The sequence below is a fragment of the Mesoplodon densirostris genome, chromosome 19 (assembly GCF_025265405.1).
Source record: "Mesoplodon densirostris isolate mMesDen1 chromosome 19, mMesDen1 primary haplotype, whole genome shotgun sequence".
Lineage (NCBI taxonomy): Eukaryota > Metazoa > Chordata > Mammalia > Artiodactyla > Ziphiidae > Mesoplodon > Mesoplodon densirostris.
Genome location: NC_082679.1, coordinates 38,225,967 through 38,251,603, shown reverse-complemented (window position 1 = coordinate 38,251,603; position 25,637 = coordinate 38,225,967). Strand labels below are relative to the sequence as shown.

Sequence of the window (25,637 nt, the reverse complement as noted above, 5' to 3'; positions counted from 1 at the left end):
TGGCCAAGCCCCAGCCTCCCCAGAATTGCCCTGTGACATTTCCAAGGAGGCTTTTGCACAAGAAAACATCTCATTCAGCCAGAGTTCTTTGAAAGCTGGCTGGTGTCCTAGCAACAAGATAGTGCTGGGCCTGGCTGCACCAGCCCGCCCTGCCCCCAGTGGCATCACCGTGTCTGCCCAGAGGCCCAGCTGTGGTCCCACAGGGTCCTGCCCCCTACCATACAATAGCCAGCAGGCCACAGAGCCACTCCCTGAAATTCTAGGTGAAAACTGCCCTCCCCGGAGAGGATGTGAGGGGAACGCTCACTCTGGAAACAGCATGTGGTACAGCAGGGCAGACGAGGGGCCACTGGCTGAGACATACATGTAGATTTAGGAGTCCTCTATGCCCACAGCCGCAGGCTTCTCATCAGAAGGTTAGCACATTCTGAGAACAGACATGAGAGTCCACCTGCCCAGTTGGAATTCAGGCTCCCTGTTTTGAACGTAACCTTGGACAAGTCATTGAGCCTCTGTTTTTTCACCTGTAATGGACATTGCCCCTTCTCTCCATCCCTCCATCTTGCCAACCATCACCCCAGCCAGTCCCCACTCAGCAGCCAGAGTGAGCCTTCAAAAATGCCAATAACACCCCAGGTAGACCCACCCATTGCTTGCTGCACGGCTGGCTCCCCACCTCTCCAGCCACATCTCTCCCCACCCTGCCCATCTTTCATGGAGAGTTCATCACGCCCACCTTCTTTCAGTTCCTCCAACCACCCTGCTCCCTCTGCCTCCCAGACTTTGCACAGGCTATTCTCTCTGCCCTGAACACTCTACCTGCCACGTCACCACCTCAAGTCACTCTGCAAACTCCTACTCTCCTTTCCCCTCTTGGCTTAGACCTGACCTCCTCCAGGAAGCCTTCCTGATACCCCCAGGCCAGGTTGGGGCCCTCCTCTAGGGACTGCTGCCCCGTTCAGCACTGATGACACTGCCTGTCTTTAGGGCTGCCAGACAGAATAGAGGATGCCCAGTTAAATTTGAATTTCAGAAAAACAATGGATAATTTTTTAGTATAAGTATGTCCCAGGCAATATTTAGGACATACTTAAACAACTTGTTTATATGAAATTCAAACTTAACTGGGTATCCTATATTTTTATTTCCTAAAATCTAGCATCTTCCCTACCTGACTGGGGTACCAGGGGACAGATATCGTAACTTATTCCTTGTTCTAGCCCCACTGCCTGCATGAGGTTCAAGCTGAGAAATGTGTGTAGGTTTGGGGTAAACGCAGAGAAGGCAGGGCAGCTGGGCCATAGCCCAACCTTTCCAAAGCAGATCCCAGAGAGGCCATACATGCAAATCCCATCTCAGCCAAAAGGAAAACAGTCTGGCTTCACTTACCTTCCAGTCTGGGGGTAACTGCGCCCCAAAGCCCAGAGCTGGAAACATCTTATCACTAATCAGAGAAAGGAGAAAAAAATACTGTGAGACAACCAGACAGGGGCCTCATCTACCCACGCTCACCCTCCCAACCCCCTACCCAGGGCTGGGCCCACTCTGCCTTGCATACCTCCACGGACAAAAAGAAAAAGCTCACCACCTCTAGAAAAAGCTCTGTTTGAATAATCTATTGAGCCCAAACCCACTTCTGGGTATCTGGTGAATAAGAGGCTTGACCCCCATCTACACCTATGGCAGACATTGCTAATCAACCACAGCACTCCTAACCATGGGCCTGAGTACAGCTTCTAGATCCTTCTCAAACGGGGACCTTGGCAATCACTAAACCACAGTCATGATGCAAGTGAAATGTACTGGCTGTTTCTTGACGACCCTTTTATGGCTGGGAAAAATTCTAAAATGAGAACACTGGCTTGGCATTCAAGACCCTTCATCATCTAGCCCAAGAGCCTAGTCTCATTTTCTACCTGCCCTCCCTCATTCCCCAGTCCCCCAGCCCTGGCCACTGGCTACTCACTGTTCCCCAAACACACAGGGCATCTTCACGCTCCAACTTCAATCCTATTGCACCCCTTCTTGAACTACCTTTCCCAATCTGTTCCCTGTGGCAAACTCCTACTCATCCTCTAAGGCCCAATTCAAATGGCCCATTCTCTGTGGGTTTCCCTGAGACCCCAGGATGCCTCTCTCTTTGGTGCTCCCACAGCTCCTGTCTCACATGTAAACCGGTCTCTTGGAACCCCAGTGATTTCTTCCCTATCTTCCTCCTCGAATGGGGTCTCCCTGAGGGCAGGGACTGTATCTCATTTGTTCATTCATTCAACATGTATTTACTGAAGAATCCTCCGGCTGCTGTGTGGAGGACAAACTGTCAGGGACTAGGGCAGAAGCAGGAAGACCAGTGAGGTTACTGAATCGCTCTGGTCAGGAGGTGATGGTGGCTCAAACAGGCTGGTAGCAGTAGGGGTGGGAGAAGAGGCTGGATTCAAGCATATTTTGAAAGGATTTCCTGAAGGAATGATGGGGGAGATGAGGGAAAGAAAGGAAGTGAAGGGTTTCAGTGAGTGGTAGTGCCTCTCCCTGAGATGGGGAAGAGGGTAAGAGGGGTAGGGGTGGAGCAAGTGTCCAGTAACGCCTGAATGCCCATGAGAAGGCTCAGCAAAGGGGCTGAGTGGGTAGCTGGATACAAGGGTCTCTGGAGCAGCAACAGCAGGCTCCTCCACCCAACCATGCAGGTGGGGACTTCCACCTCCCCTGCTCTGCATGCCATACCTCTCTTAATGTGGCCTGGGGTCACAGCCACCCCTTAGGCCCTGAACCCCCTGGGAGTCAGAAGCTGCACCTTAGGCTGCCTCTCTCAAGGAGGCCGAAGTGCACACAGGATTCCTGAGCCTGCTCTTGTTCCTACCAAATTTGTGGGACCTGCTCCTTTCTCCCCTGCTCCCCATGTGTCCTCCTGGTCATTCCACACTCTGACCTGGAGGTCCGAACAAGCACCATCTGTGAGAATGACATCACAACCCTCAAGTGACTTCTGGATCCTCCAAGGCCCTCTTGACTTTGCATCTGGCCCATCCTGTTGGTGGCCACACCCTCTACACAGCTTTCCCTGACTCTCCACTGTCCCCACCCCACCCAAAGATCTCCAGGAAGCATGGTCAGAGGAGCTGGCTGCTCCTCTGAAGTTCCCAACAGGAGTGAGGCTGTTAGGCCATTAGGTGGCAGGTACAGGAATCAAGATGTCTGGGTTCCAGTTCCTTGATCTGGGTGACTGGATAAATTCTCTATCTACGTCCTAGGCCCATTTTCCCCCAGCTCTAACAGTGGAGGTTGCAGCAATAGCAAACAGATTTCATTTTCTATCCTGACTCATTTTCTTACTCGGTGTACCGTGTGGAGAAGGATCTCAGTATGGATCTGGGCTCAGTAGGTCAGAGATCAGCAGTTGATTAGCAATGTCTGCCACAGGTATAGGAAGGGATGGTAACTGCATGCATGTCCTATGCTACTCATTCCTAGGTTTGATGATCTCTGGGTCCCTTCTAGCTTTGAAAAGCTGAACTTCCCAGGATGGATGGAGCCCAAGCTGACTAGTCAGAGTCCCTCCCCAAGCTTACCTGTCATAGTCCTGAATGATCTGCCCAACAGCCCAGATGGCTGACAAATATTCATTGGTGCCCATGGGGTTGATATAGTGCAAAGAGGAAGGGTCGAGGGGATTTCCATTGGAGGCTGTGAAGTCTATCCCAACCTGCAGAGTGGGGGAAAAGGCCACCCAGTGTGGCCAGAGACTCCAGCTCCCTACCTCACCTCCAGGGAACAGACGGGCTGATGGGACACAGGAAGCCCACTTCATCTCCCAGCCCTGACCCACCCTTCCAAAAGATGGTCCAAAACCTGGAAACTGTCTGACTGTATTACTCCTCTGGCTCTAATGCCATCTGTGGCTCCCTATTGCCCAAACATAAAGTCTATTGCCCAGATGTGATACAAAGCCAACTTACAGCCCCAAATTCCTTTTCCCCCCTCACTGTCCCAACCCACACACTCATCTCCTCCCATTTCCAGGCCTTTTTTCATGAGTTTCCCTCTACCTGAAGAGCCAGGCCACCTTGTCTCCCTATCTAATTCTCCTCCAATTTGCAGGCCCAATTCAGGTGCCACTGCCCCACTGAAGCCTTCCCAGACACCTCGCCCCTGCACCAAGCCATCTCCTCATCACCCCTCAGACCACCAAGGGGCACCAGGACCTGGGGCTGCCTGGTAGGGCAGTGCCTGCCTTCCCAGTCAGACTGGATGATCACTGCAGGTAAGACACATGGCCCTGGAACCAGGCCCAGGGCTGGGCACAGAGCACCAGGTGGGTGCCCCACAGGGAGCTGGAGCTGGCGGGTGGGCAGGGTACTGGGCTCCACCTGCTCTCTCAGCCCCGAGGGAATTCCAGCACAGAGGGGCGGACAAGACTGCCCAGCTGGGGAGGACTAGGAGAGGGACCCAGGGCATGAGATGGCCACCTGAGAACTCAGTTAGGATCAGTCAGGGACCCCTGCAAGGGCACGGCCTGGAGTCTGGCACACAGGAGGTGCTTGGTATCATTTGCTGAGTGAACACATGCATGCAGGAGGAACAATAGGGCCCGGCCACTCTGCAGGGGGGGGGGGGCTGTGGTGACCAGTGGGGTTACAGGTCAACAAGGCCAATCCCCTGCACCTTATAGTCCTGCAGATGACTTCCAGCCCCCATGGGATCAGAAGCAGTGATAGAGAGCACAGAGGCTAGGTGGGAGGTGAGCAGAGTATGGGACCCTGGCAGGAGTTCTCCTCTGGGCTTGAGGCCTCCCTTCGGGTGAGGAACGGGAGAAGTCTATGGGGCATACACTCCAGGCCACCGGCAGAGTGACAATTCATTCTTCCAATGAGCATATACTGAGCAGGTGCTATGTGCCAGGCACTGAGTGATACACCGAGGGTGGAGGGGGAAAAAAAACAAAACAGTGGCCCCGCACTCAGGACACTCACAGTCACTAGTCGCTAGTGGGACAGGGACAAGTGAGAAATACTTAAGAAAATTCAGAGTGGCAAGTGCCCTGAAGAATAATAAAACAGGAGAAGTGACAAGAGGAACAGGAGGCATCTGGGGGAGGTGACCTCTGTGTCACAGCCTGCAGGATGGCAGGGCAGCAGCCAAGAGAAGGTTGTGGGAAGAGCATTCCAGGCAGTGGGAACAGCAAATGCAAAGCCCCGAGACAGAGTAGAGCTTAGCGTGTTGGGGGAGGATCAGTGTGGATGGAGCTGAGTGAGCAAGGATGAGGGCACAGCAGATGAGGCAGGAAGGGAAGTGGGGAGGAATTTGGCTTTTTTTCCTTCTGAGGAAGTGTAACCAGTGACATTCTGAGGGCTGGGCAGCCAGGCCCTGAACCGAAGCTAAGCCCTGACTCAGGCCCATCCACCTATACCCTCTCCTCTGGGCCAGACACACCCCTTGCCCTGGGGAGGATCATTCCTGAAGTTTATCCCAAGACCCTCCTGCTGCAATCATGGCCCAAGCCCTTAGGGAGGATCCTCACTGGGGTGGGGTGGGATGGGGGAGAGCCTTACAGTGAACATGAGCTGGCAGCCTCCCAGGATGTAGTCCAGGAAGGAGTAGTCCCGGTTTATCTGGAAGGAATCAGAGGGGTGAGTGGGCCCCTGCCCTGTACCTGAGGGCTCGCCTTCACTTGGCCACACTCCACAGGTGACCTTTGGGGAGTTGTTGCTTTGTGTCCTGACAGGGGTCAAGGAGGCGGAAAAAGGCAGATGGACCTGATCTGATTACAACAAAACCCAAATCCCTCTATAAAAGCACTCAGAGCAACAGTTACCAATAGGTGGGACACACGGACACACACACACGCACGCACGCACGCACGCACGCACACACGATGAGTCCAGGCAGTGTCCCAGGGCCCAGTGTAGCCCTTACCAACCTCGACTTTGAACAGAGAGAGGCCAGGCCTCTGGCTCAAGGCCTTCTGCTATAAACTAATAATTAATAAAGCTGCTAAAACATTGTTTGTTTGGATGGTCTCTGCCTCCTTTTGGCAAAGAATACTGGCCTTCCAATTTTGGTGGCGTTAGAAAGGTTCCTTTCAAAATAAATGTATTTAAGTAAAAATAGACACCAAAATGGGGGGAGGAGGGGCTGAATACAAAACATAACAAGGCAGGTGGAAAAAATCATGAAGAGGGATGTGAATGACCCAAGTTTCAGAAACAAGGACCCGAAATCATGATGCTGCAACCTGCCAGCTTAACTTCTACAGGGCACTGCTACGTTGTGACCTCACTGAATGGTCATGTAAATCCTAGTCTCCAGACAAGGAAACTGAGGCCTGGGGTCGGCCAGCTGGTAGAGAGAGTGTCAGGACTTGGAACCGTCAGGCCCAGCATCCAGGGTTCTTGCTGCTGTGGCCTGGGCTGCCTTCCTTAACGTCCTACCCGATTCCAGCAGATACGTGGCCACCAGATATCCAGGGGGGCCTGGCCCCTGACCTCAGCCTGGCCACTGCCGGTGCAAACTTCATTGTCTTTGTGGACTTCAGTGGCCCCAGTTACACTACGGTCCTGTAACCTCAGTCCTCACTAATGTCACTGCCAGAGGACAGGGCACCCTGGCCTGATATCTTCTGCCCCTCTGATGCTGAACATGCAACGGGCAAGCCTGGGAAGCAGTAACTCCCTACAGCTACGCTCCAACAAGGAGACCCTGGAAGGTCATCACATGCCCTCCTTGACTTCCACAAAGGAATGTGATATGAAACTAACACTTTACATGCTTTACCTGGTTAACCTTCCCATTCTATAGATGAGGAGACTGAGGCCCAGAGAGGTTAAGCTCGGGTCATAGAGCCAGGACATGGCAGAACCAGGATTTGAACCCAGGCCTTGCTGGCTCCAAACCCAACGCTCTGTCTCTTCTGCAGTGATATACCTTCTGTGTGGCCCCACACTGGGACTGTGCCCCATGCCCACCCACGCTGGCTCACCTTGCAGGAACGCAGGATAATGACGCCTGAGTTTTTATAGTTCTTCTTCTTCTGCTTCTTGGGGTTGATACACTCAAACTCCCGCTGGGCAACACAGGAGAAAGAGGAGCTCAGCTTGGTGCTGCTGTGGGGACTGACCCTCCCCTGGGCCCCAGAATCTACTCCACAGCATTGACCAAGGGGCAGCATGCCTCCTCCAGGAAGCCCCCCCAGAAACGGTTCCTGCCACCTTGGGCTCATGCCAAGCTATATCTGCCCAAGGTCAGAAGATGTGCATCTGCCCTCCATCCCCAGACAACTCATCCAAGTCATGTCCACTCATGCACCCAGAACTGTCGCCCAGAGCCTGACTTCTCAGAGTTAAATAGACAGCTCACTATGCTCTAGGTACTTTACCTGTTTAATCTCATTTAATTCCCACTCTACTCTTCTGCCTCCACTTGACAGATGGGGAAACTGAGGCTCAGAGAGATTAAATGTCTTGCTCAAGGTCATAAGGCAGAGAGGTGGGATCTGATCCCCAATCTGCCTGATTCAAAAACCTGTGCCCCTTCCCCATCCCCTGCCGAGGTCCTGGGGTCACGCACGTGTGCACATCTTACCGGGATGCCGTCACGAGCCTCACACATCTGTGACACCGAGGTCTGGAACTCACCGATGAAGTCATGGCCCCCGTCGTTGTCATAGTCATAGCACATAACCTGGAGTGGGTCCAGCGAGGTCACCCCAGAGCTGCCCCACAGGAGGCACTCGCCAGCTCCTCTCAGCTCCCTGAGCAAATCCCATGCCTTTTTTGGGGGGTGGTACCTCCCTCTCCCCCCAGATCTGACTGGGTGGCTTGGGATGATGCCGGTAGCTCCTGAACTGCCTCCTGCAGGAAGCCTTCCATGATTGCCGGGAAAAGGAGAAAGGGTGCCTGCTCTAGTAATGAAGGCCATTCCCTCTGGAGCAGGAAGCTGCACACCTCACAGACCTGACACTGGGCTGCTAATCTGTCTTGGGTTGTGGCCCACCTGGCCTCATGGGCTATGGTCTGGAGTCCTCCCTAGACTGGTATTTTCTTCCTGAGATGGGCACAGAAAGTCCCAGCTTGATATGCTCTTTAACTTAGCTGCCATGACACTCCTGGAAGGAAGGCAGGAATTGTTGTACCCATTGTACTGATGGGTAAACTGAGGCTCTGAGTGGGAAGCACTTGCCCAAAGTCTCACAGTGGCAGTAGTAGACCCAGAACTAGAACCCAAGTTTCCTGGTGCCCTGCCTGGGGATCCCTACATGGTCTCGGGGCCTCGCCCCACCTCGTTTGCTCTCAGACATGGCCCCTGAGGACTTAGGGCTGTAGAGACTAGTAATCATCACCTTCATCAAAGCAACAACACTTGGTTGTTTCCAAGGTGATTCTACATTCATTATCCTAGCTAGCAGCACACAGCCCTCTGGGAAAAAAAGAGCAGTCACTCTGTTCCCATTTTAGACAAGGGAATCACAGAGATGAGGACCCTGCCCAGATCACTCAGAGGGTCAGGCAGACCTGGGACAAGGACTCAGGTCTCCTGCCCCTCCCCCCACAAGGGTTCTTTTTCCAGAGCTTTGCCAAGGCACCCCCAGGAAGCCTCAGGTAACCAGGATGCCGGAGCTGGTAGGGCGGGCAGCAGAGTTCCCATAGCCCCCCTCACCTGAATGGGCTTCTCCATGTCCCCATCACACAGGGACACCAGTGGCACAGTGAATGGCTTCCACACGGGGTCCAGAGTGTACTTGATCACCTGCAGGACAGTGAGGGGCAAGGGTGAACTCAGGCCCAGGGCCGGTACAGCTCTGGGGTTGGGCCAGCCCAATGGGACAGGGAGTGGCAAGGTGGAGAGACCCACAGCCATGCCTCTGGGGATGGAAGTGAGCACCCCTGTGATGGGGAGGGAACAAGTCCTTTAGGGGCCAGTTTGGGTTTTCCTGTGTACCGCAGGACTGTGACTGCCTAGCCCCGTCCTGAGCTGTCGGGTGTGGCCGGACTACAGACCCACTGGCTCAGAGACCCCTGGAGCCCCACACACCCACCTCAGTCCTGTGGACCAGCATCCACTTGCCATCACCTCCTGGTTTATAAAACTCGAGAAACGGGTCTGACTTCCCAAAGAGGTCCTGGAGGAAGCGGGAGAATGAGGGTGAGGAAGGCATAACTCCACCAGATTCAGATGGGGTGGGGGTGTGGCCCTGCCGCCTCCCACACCTGGCGTCAGGAGTGAGGGCTGTGGGCAGAGCCAGCCTGGCCCCTCTCCTCAGCCTCTGCAGGGCTCAGCAGACGCCCAGGGCAGTTGCAGCCCCCTGGGACCAAGCAGCAGCCCCAGGAGAAACTGCCCCATCCTGGGGTTACCAGAGCTTGGGCTCAGAGACCCTAAGACCTGGAGCCTGTAGAAGTTACAATTCCAGCATCTTCAGTGGGGCAGGACGTCAAGAGGGAGATTGTTCCCAGGGCAGAGGGAGGCACCCAGCAGGATGGGATTTTAATTCATTTTAGTGGGATTCTGAAAAACAAACTATCCTAGCAGAAGAGTCCTTTAAAACTCCATTTATTTAAGAAAACATGGACTCTAAAGAGGCTATATTCAAGAGGGGGAGACATAAAATAAATGAGTAAGTAATATACATGAGGCAGCAATTAGTGTTAAGGAGACAAATAAAGGAGGAGGGGGCGGGAAATCAGGGACCACTGCAATTTCAGGGAAGGCCTCACTAGGAGGTGACATGGAGGTGAGAGAGGGGCCTGTCATGAGAATATTCAGGGTAAAGAACATCCCAGACAGAAAAGACAGCAAGTGCAAAGGTCCTGAGGCAGGGCGGTGCCTGGTTTAATCCTAGGACAATGAAGAGGCTGATTTGGCTAAAACAGAATGAAAGTAGGGAATGAGGAAGGGGTGAGGTCAGGGAGTCAGGGGGAGCTGAGGACACATCAGGTGGGGTCCTGTAGGTTACTGTAAGGACCCTAGCATTTACACTACATGCGATGGGGAGCCCCAACGAGTGGGTTTCCAGCCATGTCTCGAATATCTCTAAGTGATAGGAAACTCACTACCTCAGTGGGGAAGCAGTCCTAATTGGGGGTGTCAGTAGGACTGTGTGCTATGGACTTGTCCCTGGAGGGGCAATGAAGGTGGTGGCCAGAAGTCCCAGGCCACACAACCCCAGGGCTGGGGGAGGGTTGCTGCTCCTTGATGGAGAGCCCCCTCCCTTGCCTGCCTCACCTTCTTGTCCAGCTTCCTGCCCACCAGGCTCAGCGTGATGACCCGATTGTCTGAAAGCTCCTGGGCAGCAATCTGTAAGGCCAGAGGAACATCGGGGGTCGGGGTCTGTCCTGAGACTCCCTCTGGCCTCCGTTCAGGCAGGGTGGACACAGGTTGCCCCAGGAGTCAATTCTCCAGGGCTAGGAGGGGAGTGGTGGGGAAGAGTAGTGCCAGGTGACCTGGGACAAGTCTGTCGTCTTCCTCAAACCTCAGTTTCCATCTTCTGGAAGATGGGGGTAATAACTCTTCTGGATATGAGGAATCAGAAAGTGACCCCAATGTGGCTCAAGAGATGGGCCATGAGATGGTGGGGGGGAGATGAAGCAGGGACCAAACATGGAGGGTGGTCTTGAGCCCTAGGGAGAGGCTCTGGGCCAGCGAGCAGCCTGACAGACCCTCTCATGTCCCCACTGCAGATCCAGGGAGCACACACAACCACCTCAAAACACCAAGGTGTCGGAAATTCTAACAACTTCACTGTGCAGCCAGGGAAACTGAGGCCCAGGGCAGGCAAGGGGCCACCCAAGCTCCCTCTGCTGTCTAGTCAGCTCACACCGCTCATCTAGCCTCCATGCCCTCCCCATCAGCCATGGCCCTCTGCCCCAGGCCAGCCAGTGATGCACCACCTGGGTGACCTCGAGGCTGCCATCTGCCCTCTCCGGGCCTCTCCCTCTCACCTCCCCAGAGTGGCAGGGAAGGCCCTCTGGCTAACAGCAACCCAAATGGGCTGGGCCCTCCCTCGGCTAGGACTTCCTCTGCTCCCACACCTCTGGAATGGCCTCACCTAATGAGCTATTTGACCCTGAGAACCACAGACAGAGGCCAGGCTAGAGGCCCCTTCTCCCCTTCCTCCCCTCCAGCTAAGACTTGCTCAACAACCCCATAGGGTAGGCCCTATTACTGCCCCCATTTCACAAGAGGACAGAACCCAGGTCTGGAGGCGAACTGCTGGAAATGCCAGAGGATGGCATACCCGCTGGGTGGGGTCCTTCTGGGCTGGCTTCCATGTGGAGGGCAGCTGGCTTGTGGAGGCATTTAGATGGGGAGGTTTTAAACCCCAAGAGGTCGGGGAGGCTGGGAGGGGACATTCCAGGTGGCAGGAACAGTGGATGAGGGCCTGGGGTAAGTGCAGGGTATGCTAAGAGTTCAGTTTGCCTTGAACCCAGGCCATGGACGTGAACGGGGTAAAAAACAGCTGAGACTGCTGGCTCCCTCCCAGCCTGGAATGCATGGCTCCACAGGCAGTGGGGAGCCAGGAAGGCTCCAGGGCAGGGGAGTAAGGCCTGTGAACACACACAGGTACAGCCCTCCTCCCTCCAGAACCCCTGGCGTCACACAGGCTCTGAAGAGGGACAATCCAGGAGCGAACCTCACTAGCTGAACCGCCCAAGGGCACTTTCTCTCTGGGTTTCAGTTCCCTCATCTGTAAAACCAGGTTTCCCTGCTTCCGGGAGTCTAATGACCGAAGAGCTCAGCCGCTCAAAGGGCCTGCGCATCGCAAGAATCACTGCGCATCAGAGGAATCATTGCGCATTGCAGCCACAGGCAGAGTTCCGATGGGCAAGGCCCTGAAACGCCTGAAAGACGCCCAAGGGGCCAGTGCCGGGAGTGGATGCAGGGAGGGCTCTGGAGGCCTCCAGGGAGGAGGAGTAGTGCCCCTGCCTGGGGAGCCACCGTGGGGACCCCTGGCAGTGCCCCCCACTCCCCAGTTTGGCAGCCCCAACACATCATATGTGGAGCCAGGAGCCCGTTGCTAAGAGACCTGTTGCTAAGTTGTAAGTTGGGCCTTTTTACTCCAAACAAAGCTGGTGATTATCTGCCAGTGAAGTGGCTCATTGATGGGGGAGGGCAGTGGGCAGTGTGTGGGGGGCCTGCAGAGAGCGGGGAGGGGGGCTGGTACCGTAATCAAGCCCTTCCCCGCAGGCTTGTCATTCATTAGCAGCAGAGGCTGAGTGATCTTCTTGCTGGAGACAATCTGGAGGGAGAGAAGAGAGGCGCTCATTCTGAGGGCTGGGGAGGAGACCCAGGGAGGAAAAAATCCTCAACAGGCACTGCTCACAGCACGATGCTCCATGCCAGGCGCTGGCTAAACCTCCCCCTGCGTGATCCCCGCCATGGGAGGCAGACAGCAACCACTGCTAACCCCACCGGGCAGCTGAGGAGACTGAGGCCCAGAGAGGTTAAGACACTTGCCCGAGGTCCCACAGCTGGGATAGAATCCCAGCAGTCGGATTCTGCTGACCTGGTTGTCCCCAGGAAAAGGCTCTTGTAAGGCTCACTTTCTGGAGACTGCTGAAGGGAGGTTAGCCAGGTAACTGCCTCCCCCAGAGTCATCCAGAGACCCCCACCCTCCCTCAGGGTGTGATCCCTGATGGAGAGGATCAAACCCTGACTCATCCTATGTATTTTCATTGCTTTGAATAGTGAATACATTCACACAGAGTTCAAGGATCCATACAATATAGAAAGGACAAGTGGAACACATTGTAAAGTCTCCCTCCCACCCGTCTCTGTACACCCCATTCCCACACCCTCCATGTGCCACCACAGTTCTGCTTCTTGGGGAAAAGGCCAGTGTTTCTTTGTGCCAATGTGAGCATATTCCTAGTCTCCCTGTGCTAGCTTTTCTCCCTAGGTCCTCTCTCTGCCCTTCTCCACCTTCTCTATGCCACTGAGGACTGCATCACCTGGCTCCCCTGTCTTACAGCTTGTTGGGGTTCAGCCAACGGGGGTGCCAGCAGGAGCTAGGAGAGCAGGAGGGGAGAAGGGCTGGGCTGAGCCTTGGCGGAAGCTTTGCTGCTCATCATCCGCCTCAGCTCCAGTCCAGAGGCCTCCCCGTGGTGGCCACAGCTCTCCCCAGGACCTGGCAACACCACTTCCTGCCCCGCCCCTCCCTCCAGGCTAGGGTGACTGGGCTTCTGGCAGGTGTCAGCCCTGTAAAGGTTTCCTCAGCCCTTGTCGGTTCCTGCCCCTGCCCACTGGTCCTAAAGCTCTCTCCTCCATTACCCTTTGAGGGTGTAGACACATGGCGGGGACCCTGAGAGACACACCCCACTTCTTACACAACTGCTGGGCCCTTGCTTTTTTCATTGAATATCATCTCCTGGAAGGCCCAGGGCCTTTCAGTCTCTACTAGAACCTCTCGAAGCATTTTCCATTTTATTCACCCACCATCCCTACAGACTGGGCAGAGAGGTCATCACTATCCCCAAGTAAAATATGGGGAAAGTGAGGCTCAGAAGGGTGTGGGGCTTGCCCTAGGGCACACAGCCATTAACAATGATCGGAACTTGTATCAGGAGCTCTTAGCCCTGCAACCTCCGTAAGCTCACCAAGGAGTGAGCTGGAGGGGGAAATGTGGCCCACAGGGGGACAGGAAGAGGCCCAAGGTCACACAGTGAGCCAGCCATCAAGTGGGACTATCATGGGTGTCTTGGTTGCTGGTCAGATGCTCCCATCCCAGGAAGTCCAGACCACACTTGCTTACTTCTACCACTGAGAAGCTCTGGCCACAGGGCACCCCACTCCTGTGTGGCACTGTGCTCAGTGTCTTCCGAGGGGAACACTTCAGCCTGGCCCCAACCCCACCTGCCTACTCCCCCCTTTCTGTGCCCGCTGGCCCCCAAGGCTGTCGGCATTTGTGATGCCACCTCGGGAGCCAGGCGGGAAAACGGGACCAGGGAAAGCAGGCAGCAGCAGACTCTCCAGGGGGCTGCCCCATCCTCGGGAGCTAGGTGACTTATGGCGGCACTGCACTGACCCCGCCCTCCTGGAGGAGCCCGGCTCACCGTGCCCAGGCTGCAGGAGAACTGGCCCAGGAAATCATGCTCCTCGAGCTGCGTGCTGGACTTGTCCTGGTCGAACAGGGCAAACTTGAGCTTCTGCACCTCCTCAAAGTGGTAGTCAAGGACGAACTTCTTGGAGAAAGCGGGGTTGAGGTTGTTGACTGCAGTTTCTGTCCTGTCATACTGGCAGGGGGCAGGGAAACAGGTGTCAGAGTCAAGTAGCTGGTTCAACCCTTCTTGGGCTACAGGGAATCATGGTGCTTACTTGCTGAACACCCAATTCTGTGCCAGGCACTCATGGCCAGTTACCCGGGTGGCTGAAACAATCATTACTCCCAGCTCACAGATAAGGACACTGAAGCACAGAGACGTTAAGTGACTCACCCAAGGTCGAACAGCTAGAGGGCAGGGCCAAGGTTTGAACCCAGTCCTGACTCTACCATTCACACTTTTTTTTTTTTTTTTGCGGTACACGGGCCTCTCACTGTTGTGGCCTCTCCCGTTGCGGAGGCGCAGGCTCAGCGGCCATGGCTCACGGGCCCAGCCACTCCACGGCATGTGGGATCTTCCCGGACCAGGGCACAAACCCCTGTCCCCTGCATCGGCAGGCGGACTCTCACCACTGTGCCACCAGGGAAGCCCACCATTCACACTTTTAACACACTGGTCCTGACTCCATACCCAGGTTCCAAGGTAAGAGGTCGGACCCTGTCCCTGCCTAGGTTAAGTGACAGAGGGAGTCCCTTTTCCCGTCTGGACCTCAGTTTCCCCTTCTGTGAAATGAAAGGACTTGACACTTGCGGCTTTCATCCTTTTTATGTGGGGAGAACCCTTTTTTCAAACCACATTTTACATGGAAGCTGAGAGGAGAAACAGAGAGAAGGAGGGGTACTTAGGGGGGAGTGGGGTCAGGGGCTCCCCATCTCCCTGGAGGCAGGTGTCTGTACCTTCCTCGAACCCTGGAATGTCAAAACCAGGAAGCTAGCGGCCCCCACCCCCCACCTAGTGTGGAGACCGAGGCCTGGGGAAGGGCAGGGCCTTGCACTGTGGGACCCTGGTGGGGCTGGGACTGGAACCCCGCCTCCCAGCCTCTCTGTACTGAAGCCCCAAACCGCGGAGTCTGGGTGACAGTCTATTTTGGGGCCTGGGCTGTGTTGATTTTTCCTCCCACCCATCCCATTTCCAAGGGCCAGAGAGCAGCAGGGATGGAAGAGGTCTTGGCCCTGAGCTATTTTTAGCCAGGGTGTCTGGCCTGGGTGGGAGCAAGATTGTCAGGGAGGGTGGGGGGCATGCCATGAGTGGGGGTGGGTGCAGTGGGGGAGGACATCACTCCCCGAGGGGCGGGGCGGGGGCGGGGGGAGTTCCGGAGACCTGTCGGAGGGGACTCTGGCCATGCTGGCCTCAGGCCTGGGGCTCCCCCGCAATCCTCGGCGGACCTCATGCCCCACCTCCCACTTCTGGCTGTACCACCAACGTGCTCGGTGAGACACGTAAGTCCCTCCCCATTCTGGGCCCCAGCTCTCCTCTGTAAAATGGGTCAACAATCCCAGCCCATTTCCTTGGCACCATAAGAAGGAGCCAACATCTGTGGAAACTCTTTGTAAACCACAGTATGTTCTGTGGGACGCCCACCGAAGCCTCATTAAATAACTATGAAAAATAGAAACATATTTTGGAAAATTTATGTGCATGTAAAACTATCTGGAAGGCTGGATACCAAACCATTAACAGTTGGTTCTCCCTGACAGGCGGGTTCCCAACCATTTTGACTTTCTTCTCTAGGTCTACCTGGATTTTCTAAATTTACTGCAATGAATATAGACCCCTTTCGGAATAGGAAACAAAGCCATTTTTAAACACTGAAAGTCTTAACAGTTTGGATTTCTCAATATCCTTCCTTAAGTTGCATCTTTCCCCAGCCCTCAGGCCAAAGTCTTCCAGCTCAGAAGTCCTTGGCTGTGGCACCATCAACATCCCCAGCTCTGGGACTCTCCATGGTAGGCAGGGAAAGAAAATCCTCATTTCACAGATGAGGAGACAGGCTCAGAGAGGGATAGCCACCTGCCCAAGGCCACACAGCAGGGAGTGACAGAGCTGGGTCTTGGTCCAGCTCTGGGACCAAAGCCTGAGTTCCCTATTTCTCTGTTTGCTCCTCACTGACTGTGCTCATTTAGGAATAAGAAGGGAAAGTTATTTTAAAAATGAAAGCAAGCATTTTGCAAAACTCTAAGGTTTTAACTATATATTATAGTAACTTAAAATATTATAGAACACTAAATATAAAATTATATAATTATAATAAACACAAATATAATTATTTTAAGTACTGTTATAAACATTTTAAATAAAATTTGATTTTCAGAATAACAATTTTCTAAGTAACCCCCGGCCCACACTGCAAGTACTTCCAAGGGCCTGACCCCAGGTCCCTGGGATCCAATGAGAGCCCCTCCCCAGCGACCGAGCCACCCTCCACCCGTTGCAGCTGCGCACAGAGGGGCCTCACCTCGCTCCACCTGCCATCATTCTCTGTGAAGAGGACACAGAAGGGGTCGGACTTAGAGGTGACGTCCCGGTCCAGCAGGTTCTGGCCGCTCACTGACAGCTCCACCTTGCACACGCAGTACTGGGAGCCCACGGGGGCCACCCCCGGTGCTGGGGCACCTCCACCCGGCATGTAGGCCATGGGGGTCGGCAACGGCAGCAGCAGCTCCTCGCAGTCTGAGGGGACAGCATTGGGGGTCAGAGAGGGGACAGACATCTGCTACGCCACTCCACCCTGGGGAGGCGTCACCACCTGACCCTCAAGATGTGGGTAAAGATGGAACAAAAGGAGTGTGTGTGGGGCGGGGTGGCAGTGTGGAGGATGACATGGGCAAAAGCTTGAAGAATGCAGGAAATGCGTGAAAAAGGAGTCTCCGGTAGGTGTGTTTAGTTTGTCTTTGAAGTCATTCTCTGCTTTGGTCCGTCTTTACCTGTGAGATACACACAGGTCCAAGCTGCCCCTGTCAGATCAGCAACAAATCACAGTGGACACCGGCATCCCATTCATTTTGCCAGGAAAACCTGGGCTTCTCCTGAGCAATTGGCATATCGGCATCTTGCGGCTACAACGGAGTTTGTAATTGCTCAGGTTTCCCTCACTGCTTTGGCCACTAGGAAGCTACCTTCTGGTCACTTATCCAAAACTTGACTTTGTTCATTATCTGTCTTGTTCATCCTGTATCACCAGCCTAAGCACAGTGACCGGTCCATAGGAGGCACTCAGTTTACATTTGTTGGATTAAAAAAAAGGTAAGTGTATAAATCAACGAATGGACAAACGCTCCATATCGCTCACATCTTGCCTGAGTTGGTCCTTATCCTCGGCTCTCTGTGCCTCAGTTTCCTCATGTGCTAACGACACATCATGACACAGTCCTACAAGGTGTGGTCAGATCTTATTTCCACTGGCACATCTGAAGTTCACCCAGGCCCGCCTTCCAGCATCAGCCACCCGGCAAGATGTCCATTTTGGACATCCCTATTCCCCGTTCCCCTCGCCGGGTCACGAATTTGCTCATCCCTCCCTGACTTGGCATGGCCACCCTGTGGCACACACGCAGCTCTCCAGCCCCTCCGATGGAAACTAGTTTTTACACGACAAGAATAAATACTGCAGGCAAACTGCAGTGCTGTGCTGATGCTCTGGGCTCGTGTGACCATAATGAGGTTCTGTTCTAGGGACAGACGGTGGGAGGGCGGAGGCTGAGCACTGGCTTTGTCACTGTCCAGATCCTCTCTCTGTCAGGTATGCCCAGGGCGCTGTGTCTGGAGCGGAAGAGGGGACCGCGCTCACGCAGGCCTCCTGCAGACCAGGGCTTTGTGTGCCCAGCAAGGGGCCGGCGCTCAGGAAGCGGGCTGGGGTCAGAGGGAGAGGGAGCGGGCCCAGCACTGCCACTGTGGCTCGGTCCTTCCCGCTTGGAGGACAGCCACCTCCTCGCCAGCCTCCCTGCTGCCCCTCCTTAGTCTAACCACCCCTTGTGTCCCCACAGGGGCTGGAGTGAGCTTTTTTTTTTTTTTTTTTTGCGGTACACGGGCCTCTCACTGTTGTGGCCTCTCCTGTTGCGGAGCACAGGCTCCGGATGTGCAGGCTCAGCAGCCATGGCTCACGGGCCCAGCCGCTCCACGGCATGTGGGATCCTCCCGGACCTGGGCACAAACCCACGTCCCCTGCATCGGCAGGCGGACTCTCAACCATTGCGCCACCAGGGAAGCCCCTGGAGTGAGCTTTTAAAAACACAAATTGGACCATGTCACCTCTCTGCTTAAAACCCTGCAAGACTTCCATCACTCTCCGAATAAAGCCCCGGCTCCCTCTGGGAGCCTGCAGCCCGCAGGACCTGGCTGCCCTCCGCAGCTCTCAGCCAGCCTGGAACATGAGGTCCTAGAGGGCTGGAGCTGGGTAGTCTTCTTACCGCAGGATCCCAGCTCTGGCACAGTTCTTGGGACTTGGTAGACACTCAGTAAACACTCTAGAGTGAATGAACGAGCCTCAGTGTCCCCCTCTGGAGGGTGAGGCGATTTTAGGACTTGCCCCGCCAGAGTGAATAAGGATCAGAGACATCATGTGGGTGACGTGCTCAGCTTGTAGTCAGTGCTGGTCAGCATGGTCAGGTGGGGTCATGCTCTCAGAAGGAATGGCCTCCTCTCACCTCCCTCCTCTGGGGCAGTGCAGGGCCAGTTACCCACTCGACAGTCAGGGGATAAGGTATTAGTCAAGGAGTTGGAACCTGGCCTTTGTGGGTAAGTGCTTGGGGGCTGGACTCATCCACACAGAGGCTGAGAGAACACCTGTTTATGCTTACAACTACCTGGGGTCGGGTGGGGCACAAGAGTCACCCCCATTTTGCAGATAAGGAAACTGAGGCTCAGAGCAGAAGTCACCTGTACAATGTCACACAGTCAGGAAACAGAGGCAGGCTGTGAACCAATTTTCCAGACTCCCAGGCCAACATATGGCCCCAGGGCCAGGGGACTGCTGGGCATGGTGGGGACCTAGAACCAGGTGGGGGCATCTGGGGAGTCAGCCAGGCCAAAGGGAGCCTGAGGCTAAGAAGACCCCGGCGCCCCCAAGGTCACCAGTTCCTCTGGGGTTACCCTGCCCGCACCCCTGTCTCTCCCATCATCACTAATGGGGTGGATTCCAGCTCACCCACCCCTCTCCACCTCACAAGCCCCCTTCATGACATGATAGATGCCATTTGGGCCACCATCCCCCATACTGCCAAGTCAGAGACCTCTGTTTTCATCCCGTACCTGAGGGGTATCAGGTACACACACCCAGGTTCACACATTTCTTTGTGCACGTCACACCGATACTCACGCACACACATGCCCGCAGGCTAACAGATGCAAAGGCAAGCGCTTGTATGGACACTCTGGGGCCACTTCTCCCCCACCCTCCCCCTGGTCTGAGCTACCATCATTCCTTGCCTAGGTTACTGCATTGTCCTCCTACCCCTCACTGGCTCCAGCCTGGCTGAGGGTGTGGCCAGGAGGGCCAGGTCCAGGGGACAGTCGGGCTGGGCCAGGCTCCTCAGAGCCCACTGTGGCCCCACCTGGATCAGCTTGCAGGCCCCAGAGAGAGTGAGTGATGAGTGGGCGGGGAAGGGGCACTCCTCCCCCAGCTAGGGGCAGGTCCCCCATCCCCAACTCACCCTCTGCTTGGAAGCTTCTGGATCCCCGAAACGGGGAGCACATGATGTCTGGAGTTGGGGCGGGGGGGGTCAGAGTGGGCCCCTCTGTGCTGGCCGGCAGCGGGCAGGCAGGCCAGACCCTGAGGCCTGACGCAATGGAAAAAGAAACCACGGCTTAGGCTGGGCCGGGCCCCCTCCCCTCCTACTCCAGCAGGAGGGCAGGCAGGCAAGGTGTCATTAAGGGAGGGTTGGGCCTGCCATGTGCATCTGGGCAAGATGGAAACGCTCCCTGGGGCATCACCGCAGCACAGGTAATTTGAGGTTTCAGGCTTGGAGAGGGGGCCTGGGGAGCTGGGGCCTGCTCGTGGATGGTCCTGACTCCTGGCCCAGATGGACACAGGCCTTCTGGGGTGACCAGAGCCCCGGGGAAGGAATTGGAAGGCGGGGATACAAAACTAGCAGTCCCTTTTACAGATGGGTTAACTGAGGCAAAGAGTGGGCAGGGCTTGGGAATTCCCATTCATTCATTCAGCAAACATTCCTTGAGCACTCTCTCGGGCTTCAACAATGAACAAGACTGAGGCTTAAGCTCCCACAGGGTCCGCTGGCCCGGGCTCCTAAGACATCTTACCCTTTAGGCAGAAGAACAGGGTTTGGAGACTCTGGTGCTGAGTCACAGGTCTAGAACATTCCAGTTTTAGCCAGAAACCTAGGAACCCATCCTCCTTGACCTCTCTCTTTCCTTCATCCCCCTTACCCTACTACTGCTGTCGGTTCCACCGCCAAGATGCATCCAGCATCGTCCCCATCTCCCCGCTTCCACTTCCCTGGCCCATGTCAGGTCTCCCTGAGGAACCCCAGCCCCCAGACTCTCTCTTTTCCACACCCTGCCAGAGCCAGAGGGAGTCTTTAAACATGCAAATCAGATGCTACCACAGCTCTTCCTGAAAATCTCCCAGTGGCTGCCCTTCCTTGTCACACAATCCAAATCCTCCCCAGGCCAACAGGGCCTGACCTGACCCAACCTTATGCCACACTCTCCCTCGCTCCCTGTGCCCCAGCTGCACTGGCCTCCTTCTGCTCTGCAAATACGCTAACCTCTCTCCTGCCTCAGGGCCTTTGCACTTGCTCTTTCCACTGCCAGAAATGCCTTTCTTCACATGGCAGGTCTTTTTTTTTTTTTTTTTTTTTGATTTATTTGGCTGTGTCGGGTCTTAGTTACAGCATGCAGGATCTTTCGTCGCGGCACGCAGTCTTCTCTCAAGTTGCGGCACGCGGGCTTAGTTTCCCCTCGTCATGTGGGATCTTAGCTCCCCGACCAGGGATCGAACCCGTGTCCCCTGCACTGGAAGGCGGATTCTTAACCACTGAACCACCAGGGAAGTCCCATCACATGACAGGTCTTAGTTGTCAGCTTCATGTCACCTCCTCAGAAGCCTTCCTTGGTCACCCAAGCTAATGCAATCTCAGCCCCACACTGGTTCCTTCACAGATCAATGCAATCTACAACCATTTTTACTAATTTGTCTATTTGCCTTGTGCACTGTCTGGAATGTAAGTTCCACAAGGGAGGGATCACTGTTTCCCCAACACCTAGAGCAGCACCTACACTGTGGCAAATGAATGAGGAAGGGAGCCCCTCAGGCAGGCTCTTTAACCTGCAGCCCCAGAGGAATCACAACCACCTCCCCGCTACACACAGCACTTGAGAGATCATAAAGCCCCTTCTCAGTCCCGGGACCATCATAACTGCTCCAAGAGGCCAGCACTAGAGGGGTTCATGTCCCATTTCACAGAGGTGGAAACCAAGGCCCAAGAAGGGGGCAGTGGTGCTTCTAAGCCAGGGAAGAATGGTGCTGAGGCTAAGAGCTAGGGCTGCCCTACTCCAACTTCCCCGCCCATCACTGGCCCCAGCAGCTCAGGACCCAGGAGCCCGGCTGTGCACCCCACCCACTGTGGGGAAGAGACACCGAGGTGGCCTGCAGGGGCCCCAGTTCAGAGACGGGCAGTGATGGGAGACACCAACAGAGGCAGGTACAGGGAGAGCCGGTAGGGGGCGGGGAGGCAGCGGCTGAGGTGGAGACCTGGAGACCCAGGTGGGGAAGAGGGAGATGGGAGGGGCAGTGCCGAGGTGCCCCCCACTGCAGGGGCAAGTGCAACAGCGGGATGGCCTGTCAGAACTGGGGGGCATCCTGTGCCCTCTGAAAAAGCATGCTCAACCTGATATCTGAAAAATGAAATTCTGTTTTCAGTGTGAACTGCAGCAAGTAACGCTCTACAGTCTTGTTGGCAGCAGTTACGAGGACAGGGGTGCGGTCCTCTGGTCGGTACTGTGCTGAGGGTAAGAGCACTGACTCTGGACTCAGACTGCTGGGCTTGAATCCCTGGTTCTGTCATTTACCTGCTGTGTGATCTCAGGCAAGTTACTTAGCCTCTCTGGTCTTTGTTCCCCTTCTGTAAAAACAGGAACAACAAAAGTGCTTTCATCAGGTATTGATGTCGAGGATTAAATGAGGTAAAGCATTTAGAATGACACTATGCAGCTTGTGCTATTATCAGCGATTCTTGATGGCTGGGGGCAGGGGGAGAGGTGTGTGAAGTTTATGGTGTATGTAAAGGGGACCAGGAGTGAAAACTCGTTGAGGATATGGTTCTAGGCTCCCTTTCTCAGCTGGAAGACACAGCTCAGAGATGCCAAGGGAGACCAAAGTGGTAGATAGGGGGCCAGGGAGGGAGTAACAGATTCAGACCCCACACCCACACACCCTTCAAGGTGCTACTCTCCTGGGCTGAGGGCTCCTGGGTCTTCATCATGCAGCAAATCCTGCTCAGTGGGGTCTAATCAGTGACAACAGAGGATGCTGGGGTGGCCGCAGGCTCTCTCCGCTCCAAGGGTGGTTCCCGGATGGGCCTCCTCAGCATCTCCTGGGAGCTTGTTAGAAAGGCAGGTTCCTGGGCCCCAAACAGTCCCCAGAATGGCATTTGTGCTTTAACAAGCCCTCCTCATAACACACAAATCCCAGAGGGGTGGGTAGGTGGGGCAGATTCTGATGCAGCAGGTCTGGGGAAGGACCTGAGAGTCTGCACTTCTAACAAGCTTCCTGGCGCTGCTGAGGCGGCCCATCTGAGACCATACTTTGAACACCAAGCTCCTAGGCGGGAGGCTGCTACACGGCCCACCAGTGGCTGACCATACCGCAGGGATGGCTCTGGTTTAGCCCGCTCTTGGCCTAATTAGGCAGATGTCATACTTGGTCCCCATACAAGCCCTGCCAACTTCACACGCTGAGTTCCCACCAGGTCTCGGCAGATGTCTGAGTTTGCAGCCTCTGGTCTAGATGGTGACACTCTGGTAACTGGAACCCTCGGCTAACCAGATGCCTGGTCCCCACTAGCCCTGATGGCTGCATTTACTGAACTTACAGGGTCAGAACATGCCTTGAACGCATCCAGATCTAAGTTGCCTCCTTCACCCCATCTCCCAGATGAGAAAGATCCAGGAAGTCAAATGGCAACTGTACTAGGGTTCTCCAGAGAAAACAGAACCAATAGGGTATCTACATATATAGAGAGAGATTTCTTTTAAGGAACTGACGCATGAGCTTGTTGGAGAAGACAAGTCTGAAATCTGCGGGGCAAAACTGAAGGCTGGAAATTCAGGTTAGAGTTGATATTGCCGTCTTCAGTCCGAAATCCACAGGGCAAGACGAGCAGGTTGGAAACTAGGTAAGGTTTCTATGTTGCAGTCTTGGGGCTGAATTCCTTCTTCTGGGAGAAACCTTAAGTCTTTGCTTTTAAGGCCTTTGATTGACTGGATGTGGCCCACCCACGTAATGGAGGATAATCTGCTTTAATACAAGTCCACTGATTTAAATGTTAATCGCATCTAAAAAATACCTACACAGCAACATCAGACTAGTGTTTAACTGAACAACTGGTCACGATAGCCTAGCCAAGGTGATACATAAGATTAACCATTGTAGATTAATCATTGTAGCAACCTAGAAGACCTGCCGTGGGGCAGGAAAATAGGGTGCTGAAGCTAGAGTTCTCTGCCAGCCCTTCCTAACTGTGGGAGCTAGGAGAGCCCACTCCCACCCTGTCAGCTGGCAGGGAAGAGAGGGGGTGGCATGGCTGCGGTGATGGAGACAGGATATAAAATGAGAGTAATAATAACGCCTGCCCCAGGCCCTGTGCCCAGTGTGTTATGGACTTTAACTTCTATAGCTTCACAACATCCTTGAGGTGTTATCACCACTCCCATTCTCCAGAAGAGCAAACTGAGGCTTGGAAGGACGTGCATTCCAGAGCCTCTGCTAATATGACTCAGGACAAGTCATTTGGTCTTTCTGAGTCTCAGTTTAGTTTTCTTATCCATCAAATGTAAATTACACTATCTATCTACCTTACGTCTGGTACTGTATATATGTCCATGCCTCTCTTTCGCTTTGTCACAGCTTACCCTTCCGCATGGCACAGGGAGATCAGCTCAGTGCTTTGTGACCGCCTGGAGGGGTGGGATAGGGAGGGTGGGAGGGAGGGAGACGCAAGAGGGAAGGGATGTGGGAACAGATGTATATGTATGACTGATTCACTTTGTTATAAAGCAGAAACTAATTTAAAAAAATGTAAATTACAAAATGCCTGACACACTGCAGGTACTCGCTCAAATGAGAAAATCCTCTCCGGGACTCCCTACTGTTCTCAGGACAATGTCCAAACACCCTGACAGCCGCCGCACCCTGCTCCCCCCCCCCCGCCCCGCCCACCGCACTGCCTCAACACATTTCTGGCTCTAGCTATGCTGTTTACTACACAGAGTTCCAACAGTACCTTTTCATGCCTCTGTAATTTTGCACATGCTGCTCCATCTGCCTGGAATGCCCTTCCCTCTTCTTCACTTAGCTCTGTCATTCTTCAAACTCAGCTCAGCAAAACCAAACGAAATCAATGCCACTATGCCTTCCTGCCCCCACCCCCAGGATAAAATTTAAAAAGCTGGCAATACCAAGTGTTGACAAGGATGTGGAGCAACTGGAACTCTCATACGTCACCAACAGGAGTGTAGATTGGTACAACCGCTTTGGAGAAATGTTTGGCAGCGACTACAAAGCTAAATAAATGCATCCCTTATGATGACCCAGCAACGCCCAGCAGAAACACACAATATGTTCACCAAAAGACACACCGGAGAACTTTCAGAGCAGCACTATTTGTAATAGCCCCAGGCCGGGAGTCCCCTAAATGCCTATCATCTGGAAAAGGGATAAATAAATGGTGAACGTGCACACAGTGGACTACACTGCCACGAGCATGAAGGAAGCACAAGGACAGCAACAATATGAATAGGTCTTATGAACATATTGAAGGCAGGAAGCCGGACGCAAAGGAGCATGTCATCCTGTATAATCTCATTACATGAAGTTAAACCCAGGCAAAACAAGTCTATGCTGCTGGAGGGGCATTGCAAGATAGTGGGGGAGGGTGTGAGTAACCGGACGGGGCTACCAGGGGCCTTCAGTGAGGGTCACCTTTGTTTCTCAGTCTAGGGGCTGCTAACATGGATGTTTTTGGTTTGTGAACAGCCACTGAGCAGGAAGTCTGCTCTATTTTGTATATTATACTTCAAGAAAACGTTTTTTAAAAAAACACAACTTGGGGACTGCTCTACAAAGTGCCCCCTGAGCCCCTGGCCCTGGAGAGGGAAGCACTTACATTGTTACCATATTGCAACCACTGGCTTAGGAAATGTCACCCTCACTTGAGCTTAAAGATGGGACCAGATCTTATTTTCATCTCTGTTGTTTCCAGCGCAGAGGGGCATAGAACGGGAGCTCGACAAACGTTTGCTGAAAGTTGAAGGAAGAGTGAAGGGGAAGGGAAGAGAATCTGTGGCATCTTGGAATTGCAGAAGCCTACAGAT

At 54.2% G+C, this 25,637-nt stretch overlaps 1 protein-coding gene across 4 annotated transcripts in view; it reads right to left on the bottom strand.

Annotated features, from left to right (window-relative positions):
* Positions 1-25,637, bottom strand: part of CPNE2 (copine 2) — a 54,398-nt gene that overhangs the window by 14,192 nt on the left and 14,569 nt on the right. For 3 of the 4 annotated variants that reach the window (XM_060084558.1, XM_060084556.1, XM_060084557.1), the window contains exons 2-12: positions 16,543-16,757; positions 14,040-14,219; positions 12,152-12,226; positions 10,213-10,284; positions 9,029-9,112; positions 8,650-8,739; positions 7,576-7,674; positions 6,974-7,057; positions 5,547-5,606; positions 3,567-3,700; positions 1,390-1,444 (exon numbers count right to left, since the gene is read on the bottom strand). In XM_060084558.1, coding sequence (XP_059940541.1) covers positions 1,390-1,444; positions 3,567-3,700; positions 5,547-5,606; positions 6,974-7,057; positions 7,576-7,674; positions 8,650-8,739; positions 9,029-9,112; positions 10,213-10,284; positions 12,152-12,226; positions 14,040-14,219; positions 16,543-16,722 — 1,113 coding nt within the window. In that variant the 5' untranslated portion in view covers positions 16,723-16,757. The remainder of the gene's footprint in view (positions 1-1,389; positions 1,445-3,566; positions 3,701-5,546; positions 5,607-6,973; positions 7,058-7,575; positions 7,675-8,649; positions 8,740-9,028; positions 9,113-10,212; positions 10,285-12,151; positions 12,227-14,039; positions 14,220-16,542; positions 16,758-25,637) is intronic. The other variant, XM_060084559.1, reaches the window with a different exon arrangement.